The sequence below is a fragment of the Mauremys reevesii genome, linkage group 4 (assembly GCF_016161935.1).
Source record: "Mauremys reevesii isolate NIE-2019 linkage group 4, ASM1616193v1, whole genome shotgun sequence".
Classification (NCBI taxonomy): Eukaryota; Metazoa; Chordata; order Testudines; family Geoemydidae; genus Mauremys; species Mauremys reevesii.
Window position 1 is genome coordinate 49,491,892 of NC_052626.1, and position 14,489 is coordinate 49,506,380.

At 45.1% G+C, this 14,489-nt stretch overlaps 1 protein-coding gene across 5 annotated transcripts in view; it reads right to left on the reverse strand.

Annotated features, from left to right (window-relative positions):
• The window catches only part of SCFD1 (sec1 family domain containing 1), a 133,756-nt gene that overhangs the window by 83,553 nt on the left and 35,714 nt on the right, over positions 1-14,489 (reverse strand). For all 5 annotated transcript variants that reach the window (XR_005597882.1, XM_039536361.1, XM_039536363.1 and 2 more), the window contains exons 11-13: positions 13,083-13,222; positions 11,482-11,572; positions 6,021-6,094 (exon numbers count right to left, since the gene is read on the reverse strand). Coding sequence is in view for 4 of the 5 variants with exons in the window: in XM_039536361.1 (XP_039392295.1) it covers positions 6,021-6,094; positions 11,482-11,572; positions 13,083-13,222 (305 nt within the window). In the remaining variant the exon portion in view is untranslated. The remainder of the gene's footprint in view (positions 1-6,020; positions 6,095-11,481; positions 11,573-13,082; positions 13,223-14,489) is intronic.

Genomic DNA, 14,489 nt, shown 5'->3' on the forward strand with positions numbered 1-14,489 from the left:
AGAAAGTCTGCACCAGACACATCTGCACCATGAAGGTCGATGGCCGAGTCATGGGCTCAGAGAGGATTGCTGTCATGTGTTACAGTATTGACATTGGTACTGAGGCATTGTTACTGGGGAAAATATGGACCATAGGTACTCTGTGACCAGTTAATACATCAGAGGGATCCAATCAGAGCCGTAAACTGCTTTTCCATTGAGGGGCATGAGCCAACACAGAGACATGGCTCTTCTTACTAGGCACCAGGGAGGGTGACCTTTGCCTATGCTTACCCTGGGAACTCTGCTCCTTCCTACCCCTGGGCGTAGACTCAGTGGCCAAGAGGTTCAATGTCTTTGATGAAGAATAACATAGGACCTTTGAGTACAGCTGCATCTCACCAGAACACTAGCCAAGAGCAAATGAGCCAGCTTGACAGGATTTTTAGCTTCAGGCTCTGAAGAGGCCCTTTTTGATAGCGCCAGAAGAAAGCTTGAGAAGGGCTATCAGGCATTTCTGCATTCTTTTGGAAAAGGAGAGACAGATTAAACATTTGTCAGTGACGTGTCCCTCACTGAGACAAAACAGACACCTAGAGTATTCATCACTGGTGGAAGTATGGATCGCTGTTTCAGGTGGTACCTGTGGGTACTTGGTGACCAGCCAATGCACCAGAGGGACACAATATGAGCCATAAGGCCATATACCAGCCTTGCAAGAGGGATACGTTTAAAATGTCAGGGTTTTGGCTCAGCCATACTGAGTCTAGCCCACTATCCTGTCTTCCGACAGTGGCCAATGCCAGAAGTTTCAGCGGGAATGAACAGAACAGGGCAATCACCAAGTGATCCATCCCTTGTCGTCCACTCCCATCATTTGACAGTCAGAGGCTTAAGGACACCCAGAGCATGGGGTTGTATCTGTGACCATCCTGGCTAATAATCATTGATGGACCTATCATCCATGACCTTAACTAATTGTTTTATGAAACCAGTTATAGTTTGACCTTTACAACATCCCATTGCAATGAGTTCCATAGGTTAGCTGTGCATTGTGTGGAAAAAATACTTCCTCGTATTTGTATTAAACCTGCTGCCTATTAATTTCACTGGGTGACCCCCGGTTCTTGCGTTACATGAAGGAGTAAATGATCCCTTACTCACTTTCTTCATGCTACTCATGATTGCATAGACCTCTGTCATATCCCCTCCTTAGTCATCTCTTTTCCAAACTGAATAGTGCTAGTTTTTTTAATCTCTCCTCAGATGGAAGCTGTTCCCATACCCTTAATCATTTTTGCTGCACGTCTTGGTACCTTTTCCATTTCTAAATATATATTTTTGGAGATGAGGTGACCTGAATTGCATGCAGTATTCAAGGTGTGGATGTACCATGGATTTCTATAGTGGCATAATATTTACTGTCTTCTCATCTACCTCAGGGTTTCTCAAAAACAGGGATCGCCGCTTCTGTAGGGAAAGCCCCTGGCGGGCCAGGCCGGTGTGTTTACCTGCCCCGTCCGTAGGTCCGGCCGATCTCAGCTCCCAATGGCTGTGGATCGCTGCTCCGGGCCAATGGGAGATGCTGAGCACCGCGGATTTCTGCTTCGGACCAATGGGAGATGCTGTTCACATGCTCGGCATCTCCCATTGGCCCGGAGCAGCGATCCACAGCCAGTGGGAGCCGAGATCGGCCAGACCTGCTGATGGGGCAGGTAAACACACCGGCCTGGCCCGCCAGGGGCTTTCCCTATGGAAGCGGTGACCCCTGTTTGAGAAACCCTGATCTACCCCTTTCCTAACAGCTCCTAAAATTGTTAGCTTTTTGACTGCTGCTGCACATTGAGCAGATGTTTTCAGAAAACTATCCACAACGACTCCAATATCTCTTTCTTGAGTGGTAACAGATAATTTAGATCCCATAATTTTGTACGCATAGTTGGGATTATATTTACTTTGCATTTGTCAACATTAAATTTTATCTGCCATTTTGTTGCCCATTCAAGCAATTTTGTGAGATCCCTTTGTATCTCTTTGCCTCAGCTTTGGATTTAAGTATCTTGTGTACTTCTGTATTGTCTGCAAACTTTGCCACCTCACTGTTTACCCCTTTTTCCAGATCATTTATGAATATGTTGAACAGCAACGGTCCCAGTACAGATCTGTGGGGGACAAAGCTATTTACCTCTCTCCATTCTGAAAACTGGCCATTTATTCCTACCCTGTCAGTTTCCTGTCTTTTAACCAGTTACTGATCCATGACAGGAGCTTCCCTCTTATCCCATGACTGCTTACTTTGCTTAAGAGCCTTTGGTGAGGGACCTTGTCAAAGTTAGTATTTTTGCAATTTCATATTTGAGTTCCTTCAAAACTCTTGGGTGAATACCATCTGGTTCTGGTGACTTATTACTGTTTAATATACCAATTTGTTCCCAAACCTCCTCTACAGACACCTCAATCTGGAATAACATCTCAGATCAGTCACCTAAAAGGAATGTTTCAAGTGTGGGAAACTCCCTCACATCCCCTGCAGTGAAGACTGATGCAAAGAATTCATTTAACTTCTTTACAATGGCCTTGTCTTCCTTGAGTGCTCCTTAAGCACCTTGATTACCCATTTGCCCTACTGATTGTTTGGCAGGCTTACTGTTTCTGATGTACTTAAAACATTCTTTGCTGTTAGTTTTTGAGTCTTTTGCTAGTTGCTCTTCAAATTCTTTTTTGGTCTGCCTAATTATACTTTTACACTTGACTTACCAGAGTTTATTCTTCTTTCCATTTTCCTCAGTAGGATTTGACTTCCAATTTTTATATGCCTTTTTGCCTCTAACTGCTTCTTTTACTCTGTTGTTTAGCCATGATGGCATTTTTGGGGTCCTCTTACTATTCTTTCTAATTTGGGGTATACATTTAGTTTGAGACTTTGGCCTGGTCTACACTACGCGTTTAAACCGGTTTTAGGAACGTTAAACCGATTTAACGCCACACCCGTCCACACTAAGAGGCCCTTTATATCGATATAAAGGGCTCTTTAAATCGATTTCTGTACTCCTCCCTAACGAGAGGAGTAGCGCTAATATCGGTATTACCATATCAGATTAGGGTTAGTGTGGCTGCAAATCGACGGTATTGGCCTCCGGGCGGTATCCCACAGTGCACCACTGACCGCTCTGGACAGGAATCTGAACTTGGATGCAGTGGCCAGGTAGACAGGAAAAGCCGCGCGAACTTTTGAATATCATTTCCTATCTGCCCAGCATGGAGCTCCGATCAGCATGGGTGGCGATGCAGTCCGAAATCAAAATCCAAAAAGAGCTCCAGCATGGACCGTACGGATGTGATCGCTGTATGGGCAGGCAAATCTGTTCTATCAGAGCTCTGTTACAGAAGACGAAAGTCCAAAGCATTTTAAAAAAAATCTCCAGACAGACACCATAGCAGGGACTCAGCACGCTGCTGCATGACAAGCGTAACGGAAAGCCAAAGAATCAAATAGACACTCATGGAGGGAGGGGGGACTGAGGACTCAAGGTATCCCACAGTTCCTGCAGTCTCCGAAAAGCATTTGCATTCTTGGCTGAGCTCCCAATGCCTGTAGGGTCAAACACATTGTCCGCGGTGGTTCAGGGCATAGCTCGTCAATGTACCCCCCCCCCCCGGAAGGAAAAGGGAAAAAAAATAATCTCTTGACTCTTTTAAATGTCACCCTATGTGTACTGAATGCTGCTGGTAGACGCGATGCTGCGGCACTGAACTGTAGCATCCTCGCCCCCCCTCCTTGGTGGGTGATGGTACACTATGGCAGATATCTGTCGTCATCATCAGCCTTGTGGCAGATGGTGTAGTGCAATACGACTGGTATCAATCCTCGTCATCATCCCATAAGTACTCCTGACTGGCCTCCCGGTCATTCCCAGTAGACAGTACAGAATGGCTGGTAACCGTCTTCATCATAGCAACTGGGGGCTGAGCTCCATCAGCGCCCGCCCTTCATGTGTAAAGAAAAGATTCTGTACTGCCTGGACTATCATAGCAGCTGGAGGCTGCCTTCCCCTCATTTTATTTCACTAACAAGTCACTGTTTCTTATTCCTGCATTCTTTATTACTTCAGCAAACAAACGGGGGGACACTGCAACGGTAGCCCAGGAAGGCTGGGGGAGGAGGGAAGCAACAGGTGGGGTTGTTGCAGGAGCACCCCCTGTGAATGGCATGCAGCTCATCATTCCTGCGGGATCTGACACGGAGCGGGTGTGCTCTCTGGTTCTCTGATACACTGGATCTCTAGTACACTTGCCCCATATTATAGGCAGGACTGATTCTATTTTTAGATACCCTAAAGGAGGGATTGACTCGGGGAGTCATTCCCATTTTTGTCTTTTGCGCCCCCAGCTGATCTCAGCCAGGGGCACCTATGACAGCAGCAGAAGGTATAGTGCAATACGACTGGTAACCATCACCTCATTGCCAATTTACAATTTACAATGGCATGGTAGATGGTACAGAATGGCTGCTAACCATCTCTGCTGTCATGCAAAAGCAAATGAACGCTGCTGTGTAGCGCTGCTGAATCGCCTCTGTCAGCGGCATCTAGTACACATACGGTGACAGTGACAAAAGGCAAAACAGGCTGCATGGTTGCCACGCTATGGTGTCTGCCAGGGAAATCCAGGGAAAAAGGGCGCGAAATGATCGTCTGCCATTGCTTTCCCGGAGGAAGGAATGACTGACGACATTTACCCAGAACCACCCGCGACAATGATTTTTGCCCCATCAGGCACTGGGCTCTCAACCCAGAATTCCAAGGGGCGGGGGAGACTGCGGGAACTATGGGATAGCTATGGAATAGCTACCCACAGTGCAACGCTCCAGAAATCGACGCTAGCCTCGGACCGTGGACGCACACCACCGAATTAATGTGCTTAGTGTGGCCGCGTGCACTCGATTTTATACAATCTGTTTTGCTAAACCGGTTTATGTAAATTCGGAATAATCCCGTAGTGTAGACGTACCCTTTGTTATGGCAGTTTTTAAAAAGTTTCTATGCAGCTTGCAGGCATTTCACTCGTGACTGTTCCTTTTAAATCCTGTTTAACTATCTTCCTCATTTTTGTGTAGTTCTCCTTTCTGAAGTTAAATGCTGAAGTTAAAAAGACGGTGATAGGCTTTTTGGTTTTCTCCCCCACCCACAAGGATGTTAAAATTAATTATATTATGGTAGCTATTACCAAGAAGTTCAGCTATATTCACCTCCTGGACCAGATCCTGTGCACCATTTAGGATTAAATAAAAAATTGTCTCTCCCCTTGGGGGTTCCAGGACTAGCTGTACCAACAAGCAGTCAATGATATCTAGAATCCTTATTTCTGCATCCCTTCCAGAGATGACATGTACCCAGTTGATATGGGGTAGTTGAAATCCATTATTACTGAGTCCTCTATTTTTATAGCCTCCCTAGACGTTCAGGGAGACTAAGTACCCGTTATTGGGGATAACTCTATATCTAAAACGAATTCCTAGTGATTAATCTTATTTTGCCAATGGGTGTTAAACTACAACTGTTAATTATGCTATTTATGCTAATTAACTATTCAAGTATAATAAACTAGCCTAACAACTAGTCTCACAGTGTGCAGAGTAAAGTACATGGTTCGGTGTCACCCCCCATAGGTGTTAAAAAGGAAGTTAAGGAACTGTTGGGCCCACTCCACACCTTTTGTCTTTGGATGGAGGTGTGGCATGTGAGGACATCTAGTCCCAATTCTGCTGGCCAGTAGAATCCAATCTCACACTAATGGACTGCATGTGCACCAGAAGCAGAATCCATGTAGACAATCACTGAAAGAAGAACAATTTCCTCCAAAGTCTTTTTTTGAGATTTTGCCATACTGGGCAACGAACATCTAAATTCTTGCTTAACATTCCGATTGATATTTTTGAAAGTTGGTAAAATCATCAGGAGATATTAAAATCAGAATAGCAGAAAATATAACTAATGGAAAGCTATTTTACCTACACTACTAGTACTTTATTAATTACTTACCTAACAGCTGAAGTTAGCTTAGCTGTATTATCAGAAAGCATACTTATTGCTCCTTCATCCTCTCCTTCAATTCCCTGTGGAAAGAGTTTCATTAAGGTACAACCATGTATGCTGTAGACACAAAACCATATTTGTAAATATGGTTAATTTATTTCTTCTCTATTTTACACTGACAGCATCAGGAGAATACTACTTCTACTGGGCACATCCATAAAGAACTTATTTGTCAGATTATAATTTATAATTATAAATGAAAAAGTCTAGGAGTTAGAAAAAACACTTTGTAACAAAAAGGCATTTGAAACAAAAAGGCAAGTGGGCTTCCCAAAGGCCATAATCCATTTTAGATAATAATTCAAAGAATTTCACAGCTCATGGAGAAGTCCCTCACTGCGTTGCATATGGCGGTACAGAAAGAACGTTAGCAAGGTGTTCGGCCTTGATCCAAAGTCTGTCACCACCTTACAAGGAATTTAGGAGGGTCTATTTTCAACATGTTTGTCTTCAAACCAGACCCAGACAGATTAAAACTACTGTGCATTTCTGGAGTGGCTGTTAACATATGAACCTGTTTACCTCACACTACAATTTTCAAATACTTGATTATTTAAGTCTCTTATACATATTAAGAGATCAGTGTTGTTAAACTGATTATTTACAGCAGCAGTCCTGTAACTCTGAGTGACTGCATACTTTTATGAACACATCCTTCTAAGTCTCATTTGGAAATGCTGCAATATTATCACAATAAATTCAGGCAAATAATCATGTTTATGTATTTACAATAGTGAATTCACTTCAGAGGATGAAGTGATATTTCGCAACGACATGCATTATCTTTTCTTATTAATTTAAATTTTCTAAAAACCTGGTTTTAAAGTATACCTTATCTGGCTGTATGTTAAAATGTTTATTTTCCCCTAACTTCATAGCACCCTTTTTGCCCTATCATCATTTTACATCCTAAGTGCTTCCCTTCCCAGAATGTGTCAGTCAAGATAGTGAGAACTGGCATGAGCTAAAGGAGAGGAGGTTACTTACTATAATTGGAAGTTCTTTGGGATGTGTGGTCCCTATGTGGATTCCAAGCGTGGGGGTGCACATGAGCCATGCACTGAAGCCGGAATTGTTAGTGTCCATTGACCTGCACATGCATAGTATGTCACCGTATGGTGTATCCAAGGCTTTAGGAGGCTGCGCAGGTCGACGCCTCCTACCAAGTAGCAGAGGAGCCCGGAGCAGAGGGGAAGGAGGGCAGGACTGGAATCCAGATAGGGATCACACATCTCAAAGAACCTCCAGTTACAGTAAGTAACCTCTTAGCGAGAGAGAGTTGGTCCCTATGTGGTTCCAAGCATCGGAGAGTAGGGAGCAGTGCTCAGGTAGGAGGCGGGCACAAGGGCTCAGAAGAAGTGCAGAGAACAGTATGGCCCACTGCCACATCCATAGCATAATGGGTGGAAAAGGTGTGGCCCATGTGGTTTCTCTGCAGATGTCATGGCATGGGACATCTGCCAGGAAGGTGGATGTAGCAGCATGAGACTACATGGAGTACAGTAGAGTGTGTAGCAGTCAGTGATGCAATAAGAAATTCATCTGGAGAGGCGCTGTGACAAAAGGGCGCGGTCACGGCAACACTCCGCAATGGCGGTAAAGAGCCTGGGATAGGCTCGGAAGTCATGGGTGTGCTGGAGGTAAAAGTTGCATATGGTGAGGGGCAATAACGCCTAGCAGGCAAAATGGACGACCTGCCGTTCTAAAATGCTGATATGCATCTGTGCCTGCCTGGGTGACCAGAGGCCCTGAGCCACGCGGATGGCCAGATGAGTGCCCCATCTGACAAGCAAGGCATCAGTCATGAGGGTAAGATGGGGTGTGGGAGGTGTAAAGGGAACACTGGCTAAGACTGTGGATGGGTTGCGCCACCAGGTGAGAGGTGAGAACTGGTGGGGGAATGAGGACCCATTTGTTGAAGTGGTTGGACTGTGGGTTGTAGACCGAGCAGAGCCACAGTTGGAGGCAGCGCAGATCGAGATGGTAGTACAGGGTGAAAGAGGTACAGGCGGCCATATGGCCCAGAAGGGAGAGGCAGTGATGGATGCACCTGTGAAGGCAGGGGCAGAACTGCGCAATGAGGGTAGGGAGATCAGCGAAGCAATCCGAGAGAAGGAAGGGGCAGGCCACGACAGAGTCCAGGTGAGTGCCTACAAAGGTGAGATACCAGGTAGGGGTGAGGATCAACTTCTCCTCATTGATGCAAATTCCTAGGGTGTGGAGGAGGGCACACAGGATACAAATAGTGGTAAGAAGATGGGATAGGATGATGCTGCAAGGAGCCAATCGTCTAGGTACAGAAACACCAAGTGACATAGGTGGCGCATGTAAGCTGCCATGATGGCAAAGACCTTTGTGAAAACACGGGGGGCAGTAGTGATTCCAAAGGGTAGGACCCGGAACTGGTAGTGAGAACAGTTGACTGTGAAGCGGAGGAACTGGTGATGAGCAGGATGGATGTCAATATGGAATCCTTTGTATCAAGAGAGGTGACCCAGGCTCCATGGGAAAGGGAGGGAATAACGAGAGGGAGAGTGACCATCCAGAAATGGAACTTGCAAATAATCTGTTCAGAGGTCCAAGATAGGGCGGAAGCCACCTCCTTTCTTTGACACAAGGAAAGAGGAGGAATAGAAGCCCTAGCCATGGTAGCACTGTTGAATGAGTTCTATAGTGGCCATCCGGAGGAGGGTATCTGTTTCCTCTCAGAGGAAGTGAGTGTGAGATAACGTGGCAGGGCCCTCCTCAGGTGAGCAGCGAGGCAGGAAGGAGAGAAATTAGATGAGGTATCCCTGGTAGACAATATTCCAGCACCCAGTGTTCGGTGGTAATCTTGCCCCAGTTGTTAGTGAGGAGGCCAAGGCGACCCCCGAAAACCACCTGTGGAGTAGCGGGAGGAGAGGCGGGGAGATTCGCGGGTCTTGGGGAAGGAGTCAAAAGGGCTGCTTGGAGGAACCTCAAGGCAGGGTGGAAGTAGGAGTAGCAGCAGAGTAGCGAGTTCATTGCGAGCGCAGACAATGCTGAGAAGAATAGGATGGGCGCGGGGGGTAAGGTTGGTGGTAAGGCTGGTACGTGGCATAAGCTGGCATGACAGTCCTTGAGGGAATGGAAGGACTCATCTGTTTCGTTTCTGAACTTGTGGTTGTTGAAGGGGAGGTCCTCAAGAGTGGTCTGGACTTCTTTTGGGAAGCTGGGAGTCCTGGCAAAGTATGAGGCAGCACTGACCGTGTCCTGGACAGTGACCTTGGCCACTAAATTGCCTTCACCCAGTTGACGTTGGAAGTCCTGCTGCCTCTCCGGGGTCAGAGGGGGAAGGAAGTCCTGGAAGTCCATAAGTTTGGAAAATGAAAGGAAATCATACTTGGCCAGGATGGCCTGGTAGCTGACAATGAGGAATTGGAGGCCAGCAGAAGAGTAGACCTGGTATCCCAGGAGGTCCAACTTCTTGGTGGCCTGATCAGGAGCCGTGGACCATAGGTGTTGTTGGCGGGTGCGCTCGGTCACAGCTTGGACCACCAGGAAGTTGGGGGGCATGTGGGTGAAAGGAATGTCCATGCCCGTAGAGGGCACGAAGTACTGGCATTCCGCCTGTTTTGGTGTTGGGGCACAAGAGGCTGTGGTGTGCTAGATGGTCTGGGCCGGTTGTAGAAGGGCGTTGTGAACAGGGAGTGCGGTACACGGGGGTCCAGAAGATTGTAAAATGTCTAGGAATTGATCTCATAGGTCCTGAATGTCTTCAACAGGCAGCCTGAGGGATGTGGCCATTCCCCGAAGTCCTGGTATGGCACAAGGTTGGCAAGAGGTGAGAGAGTGAGGGGAATGATAGCATTGTCCAGAGACGAGGAGACCCCAATATGGACTAGGGTTGGCAAAGGCGCCTGCTGGTGCTGCCAGAGCGGAGACAGCCGAAGGGTCCTCGAAGAAGGGAGGGGCTGTGTGCGCCAGGGACAACTGGTGCCATGAGTGAGATGGCATTCCATGCTCATAATTGGGCATCCAGGAAGTCCAGTAGGGCCAGGCATAGGAGTCACCAGTCAGTGGTGGTGCCAAGGGGTAGGGGTACCATGGGTCGGCTGGCAGGGCGTATACCGGAGGGTACAGTTGGTGCCAAGGATCCAGACTGAAGGACCGTGCAGGCGAGAAGGTGTGGTCTGGGTAGGAGAACCACTCAGACTTGGAAGATGGGTCCGGTAGGGGCGGAGCCAGTGGGACTGTCATTGCAGGAGGATGGTCCAGGAGCAATAGAGGCACCTCTGGCCCAGCAGAGAAGGATGGAGCAGGAGCAACTCATCCACAAGGGATGGCAGGCGAAGCGTGGCAGGGGAGCATAAGCTCAACCATCAGTGTGGGGAGGGACACATGTCCTGGCATGCCTGGCACCAGGCAGGCAAGTCTGGACAGACCTGGTGGAGTGAACGGAACTGGGGGCACCGGTGGCGAGCCAGTCACCGTGGCTGGTGCCAACACAGCTTGGACTTGTGCTCGGAGCAGGACTTCTTCGGAGCAGGAGTGTCCAAGTCGGCACGCGAATTCTCACCCAACTTGGCATGGCTTGAGGAGGCAACACTGTGCTTCGGGGTGGTCCCCGGAGAGCCACCCTTATGCCCATGGGTGTGCTTTATGTGCACACGGTGGGCTTTTGGTGGGTGCACCAGTGCTGGGTGGGAAGACCCCAGACAGGTGCTCACTGCCTGTGTCAAATGCCATTCCAGTGGATCCATGGATCCCAGATCTGGGAGCGCACTTGGACGCATTGCCTCTTCCATGAGGTGTTTGCGGAGGTGGAGTTCTCTAGCCTCCCAGGTGTGTGGTGGGAATGATCGGCAGATGGAGCAATGTGAGCCTTGCCAAGGCAATAAAGACAAAATTGATGCACATCACTCACAGAGAAGGAGCGTGGGCATGAAGCGCAATATTTAAACCCAGCTTGCCAGAGTACAGTCCCCGAGCCAGGGGGAGTCCCCAGAGGGAATAAGTCCAACTGAAAGTAACCAGCCAACTAATAAATGAGGACCAGACAACTAGTAAAGAAAAACTATGTACAACGGACAGAAGCAGTTCTTTTAAGCTAAGAGCACCGAGGAAGAGAGATGCCAACTCTGGCCATGCAGTGGTAAAAGGGAACTGGAGCAGCCCTGACCTGCACTGCCTCTTAAAGCTTCGGAAATGCCACATGGCTGACGCACATGCGGGTCAACGGATACTACTAGAAATAGCTCCGGTTCTGGCACGTGGCGTGCACGCACACCCATGCTTGGAATCCACACAGGGACCATCACTCGAAGAACAACATTTGTTGATGCGGATGTTTTCAAAGCATGAGAATACTTGTATAGGGCTTTGTTCAATATTTTATATAAAAATGAAATATGTTAAACAAAAAATATATATCTTAAACAAACCTTACCATAATACTTTTAAGCCTTTTGACCTCATCTTCTTGGGCTCTGTAGGATTCCAGCTCTTGCTGAACAGACTCTGCTACCTCTGGGAAAGGACTAAAGCAATATTATATATCAGGTTCTGTTAAACAGTCAAATTTAAACAGTAGAACCATATGGTTTATATGATCAAAATAACTGTTGAAATGCCTTTCAGAAATTTTTATGAAATACCAACTCGCTACTATAATAATGAAGCATTAAAAATACAGAAAATAATTAATATACGAGAGTAATCAAACATATGCTACTATAATAATGAAGCATTAAAAATACAGAAAATAATTAATATACGAGAGTAATCAAACATATGCTTAAGCTTTCAGTACAAATATCCATTACTTTTTATACGCTTTATTAAATTCACTTATAAAAATTAATACACCTCTACCCAGATATAATGCTGTCCTTGGGAGCCAAAAAATCTTGCTGGGTTATAGGTGAAACCGTGTTATGTTGAACCTGCTTTGATCCAACAAAGCGCGCAGCCCCGCTCCCCTGGAACCCTGCTTTACCGCGTTATATCCAAATTTGTGTTATATCGGTTCGTGTTATATTGGGGTAGAGGTGTACATAGTGATGGCACCATAGATGCATACTCTCTACATAACAAAATAATCCCCCCAAAGCAGATGAATACAAAGAGATAAAATGACTGTCCCAGAAGATCCACTAACGTCGGTGTTTCAAATTGCTGTAGATATTAAATACATTTCCACAAAACCCTAAAAGTAAAGCTACCGCAATATGTAAGGATTAGTATAAAGCAATTCCTCAACTATTTTACCTGAAGGAACTAAATCTAGTCATGAGGTCTCCATCCTAAGTAATTTCATTTTCATAAACAATCAAAACAGTAAAGTATTGGGATATCCAAATGGATCAGATGACATCTTTCTTTAAATCTAATAATGTGACCAGACCACACTATACAGCAGAGTTTGTTCCTCCAGTGCTGGTTTTCAGTTTTCATTCTTTTATAGCTTTGCTCACAAAGAACTCTTTCTTAGCACATCCAGGGCACTCTACTACCTTGTTTGTGAATCATAAGGATTAAGAGATAATGTTTAATCTAGCATTTCCCATATTACCAAAGAACTCCACTTCTCTCTATAAATCCAGTCTGATTTTTCCCCTGAATTGGGAACATATTTCAAAGCTTTTTCACAAATGAAATCTTACTCCACAGATACATGGGAAACTAGGCTAATAGTGCCTTTAGAATTAAATAAAAAGCACCTACTCAATTTGCAAACAGATTTGTCTCTTGTATGCTTTATTCAAAGGAACATTAAAACATTCCTAAACTAAGTAAAACTGCTAGTGAATCCCTTAAAATGAGATTAATTCCTCTACACTATTTACATAGATTGAACTATACCAAACATACCTATTTTATGAAATTACACAGAGTTCTTTGGGTAGAGTAATGTGGCTTATGACTCCCTTTGCACAGATGCTCTGTCACAATTCCTCAAATACATGGAAAAAATATTAGTATGTTAAGGCTAATTCTTCATTAGAAGTTGACTAATTTAAATATAAAATCTGGAATTGTTCAGCTCACCTGCCTTTATGCTTTTGCCAAAATTTATCAGCTGGAGTTAAGTCGTATGATTTTTTATTCTTTTTCTTTGGCCTAGCCCCTGCTGGAGAATTTTCCATTCCTGAAGATTCCTCTAGATTAACTCTGTTCAAATGGAAATCCTAGAAAAGGATAATCTTAATTAAACATCCACAATTTCAATCCAAAATAGAGAATAAAAATATTCTTACCATGAGCCAAAATAACTAGGCCTCTATACATTGTTTATTTTGATGAAATCCTATGATAGATCTTCCAAATGAAACGAACATTTCAAATCCTCTCTAAAAATCTCTAGGCTGTATGTATAATCTTTCTTCCTTGATGCTTTAAAATAGAATATTTTGCTACCAGTCTTTTCCATTGAGCAAATGTTTTATTTTGCTATTTATTCTAGTATAACCAAAAGCATCTATTTTTGTTAAATATCTGTACACCAGCCAGAAGAAGTTTACTAACCAACCTAAGATAACATAAGCAGAGTTAGGAGTCTGGTGTAGTTTCTTCAAAGTTATTTAAAGCTATAATAGAAACAGAATTTCAAGTGAGTGCATGCATGTTTGTCCTGTCCTAACTCATATTCAAGAGCACACACACAAATTTCTTAAGTAGACATGATAACCTACTTTGCTTTCTGTATGTAAACTGGATTATTTACCAGAAACTGGAGTTGTCTGACTTAGAATGATTCTATAAATTCACTCGAGAAGGTGCACAGGTTTTCATATGGGATTTGTAGAGGAAATTCAGTAATTTAGAACATATTTGTACAGGGCTGCCATAGGTTCTCTCAGTGTTGTAGAGAAATGTTGTAGTCTAACAATGATAACCCAGTTACATCAAAATTGTGGATGCAGTACCGTGAGACTGAGTTTTTCCCTGCTGCAAAAAACCCCACAAGATGGACCTGTTGGGGATCACTGGGAGGAAAATTCTACGGTTATAGTCAGTATTTTCAACAGATGATTCTGTTTGAAGCATCTGTCTGGAAACAGGCAAGATTCTGACCCCAGAAACTACAGATCTCATTCAGAGGACATGGCTGGTTGGCTGTTTCCAAAAAGCCTCTTGCAACTTTTCCCGCATACCCTTGCCAGTATGGCATCTCTGCATTGACTATAATGGTTGAATGGATTCCCCCTGGTTTACGAGGTGGAAGTAAAAAATGTGGGTAAGAAAACGAGTCCCACTCACTCCCTACAAATAAATCTCCAACCCTGAACAATGCCCATCTGGAGATAGGGCCGCAGTGGTGGCACTTCCACACTCCACTCACCATGTATGGGGAATCCCTTCCTTACAGAGATTTGAGATTAATTAATTTATGCTGAAGGATTAATTTGTTCCTCCTAATTATCCCCCCGCCCCCAATTTTGAATGACTGTGGAG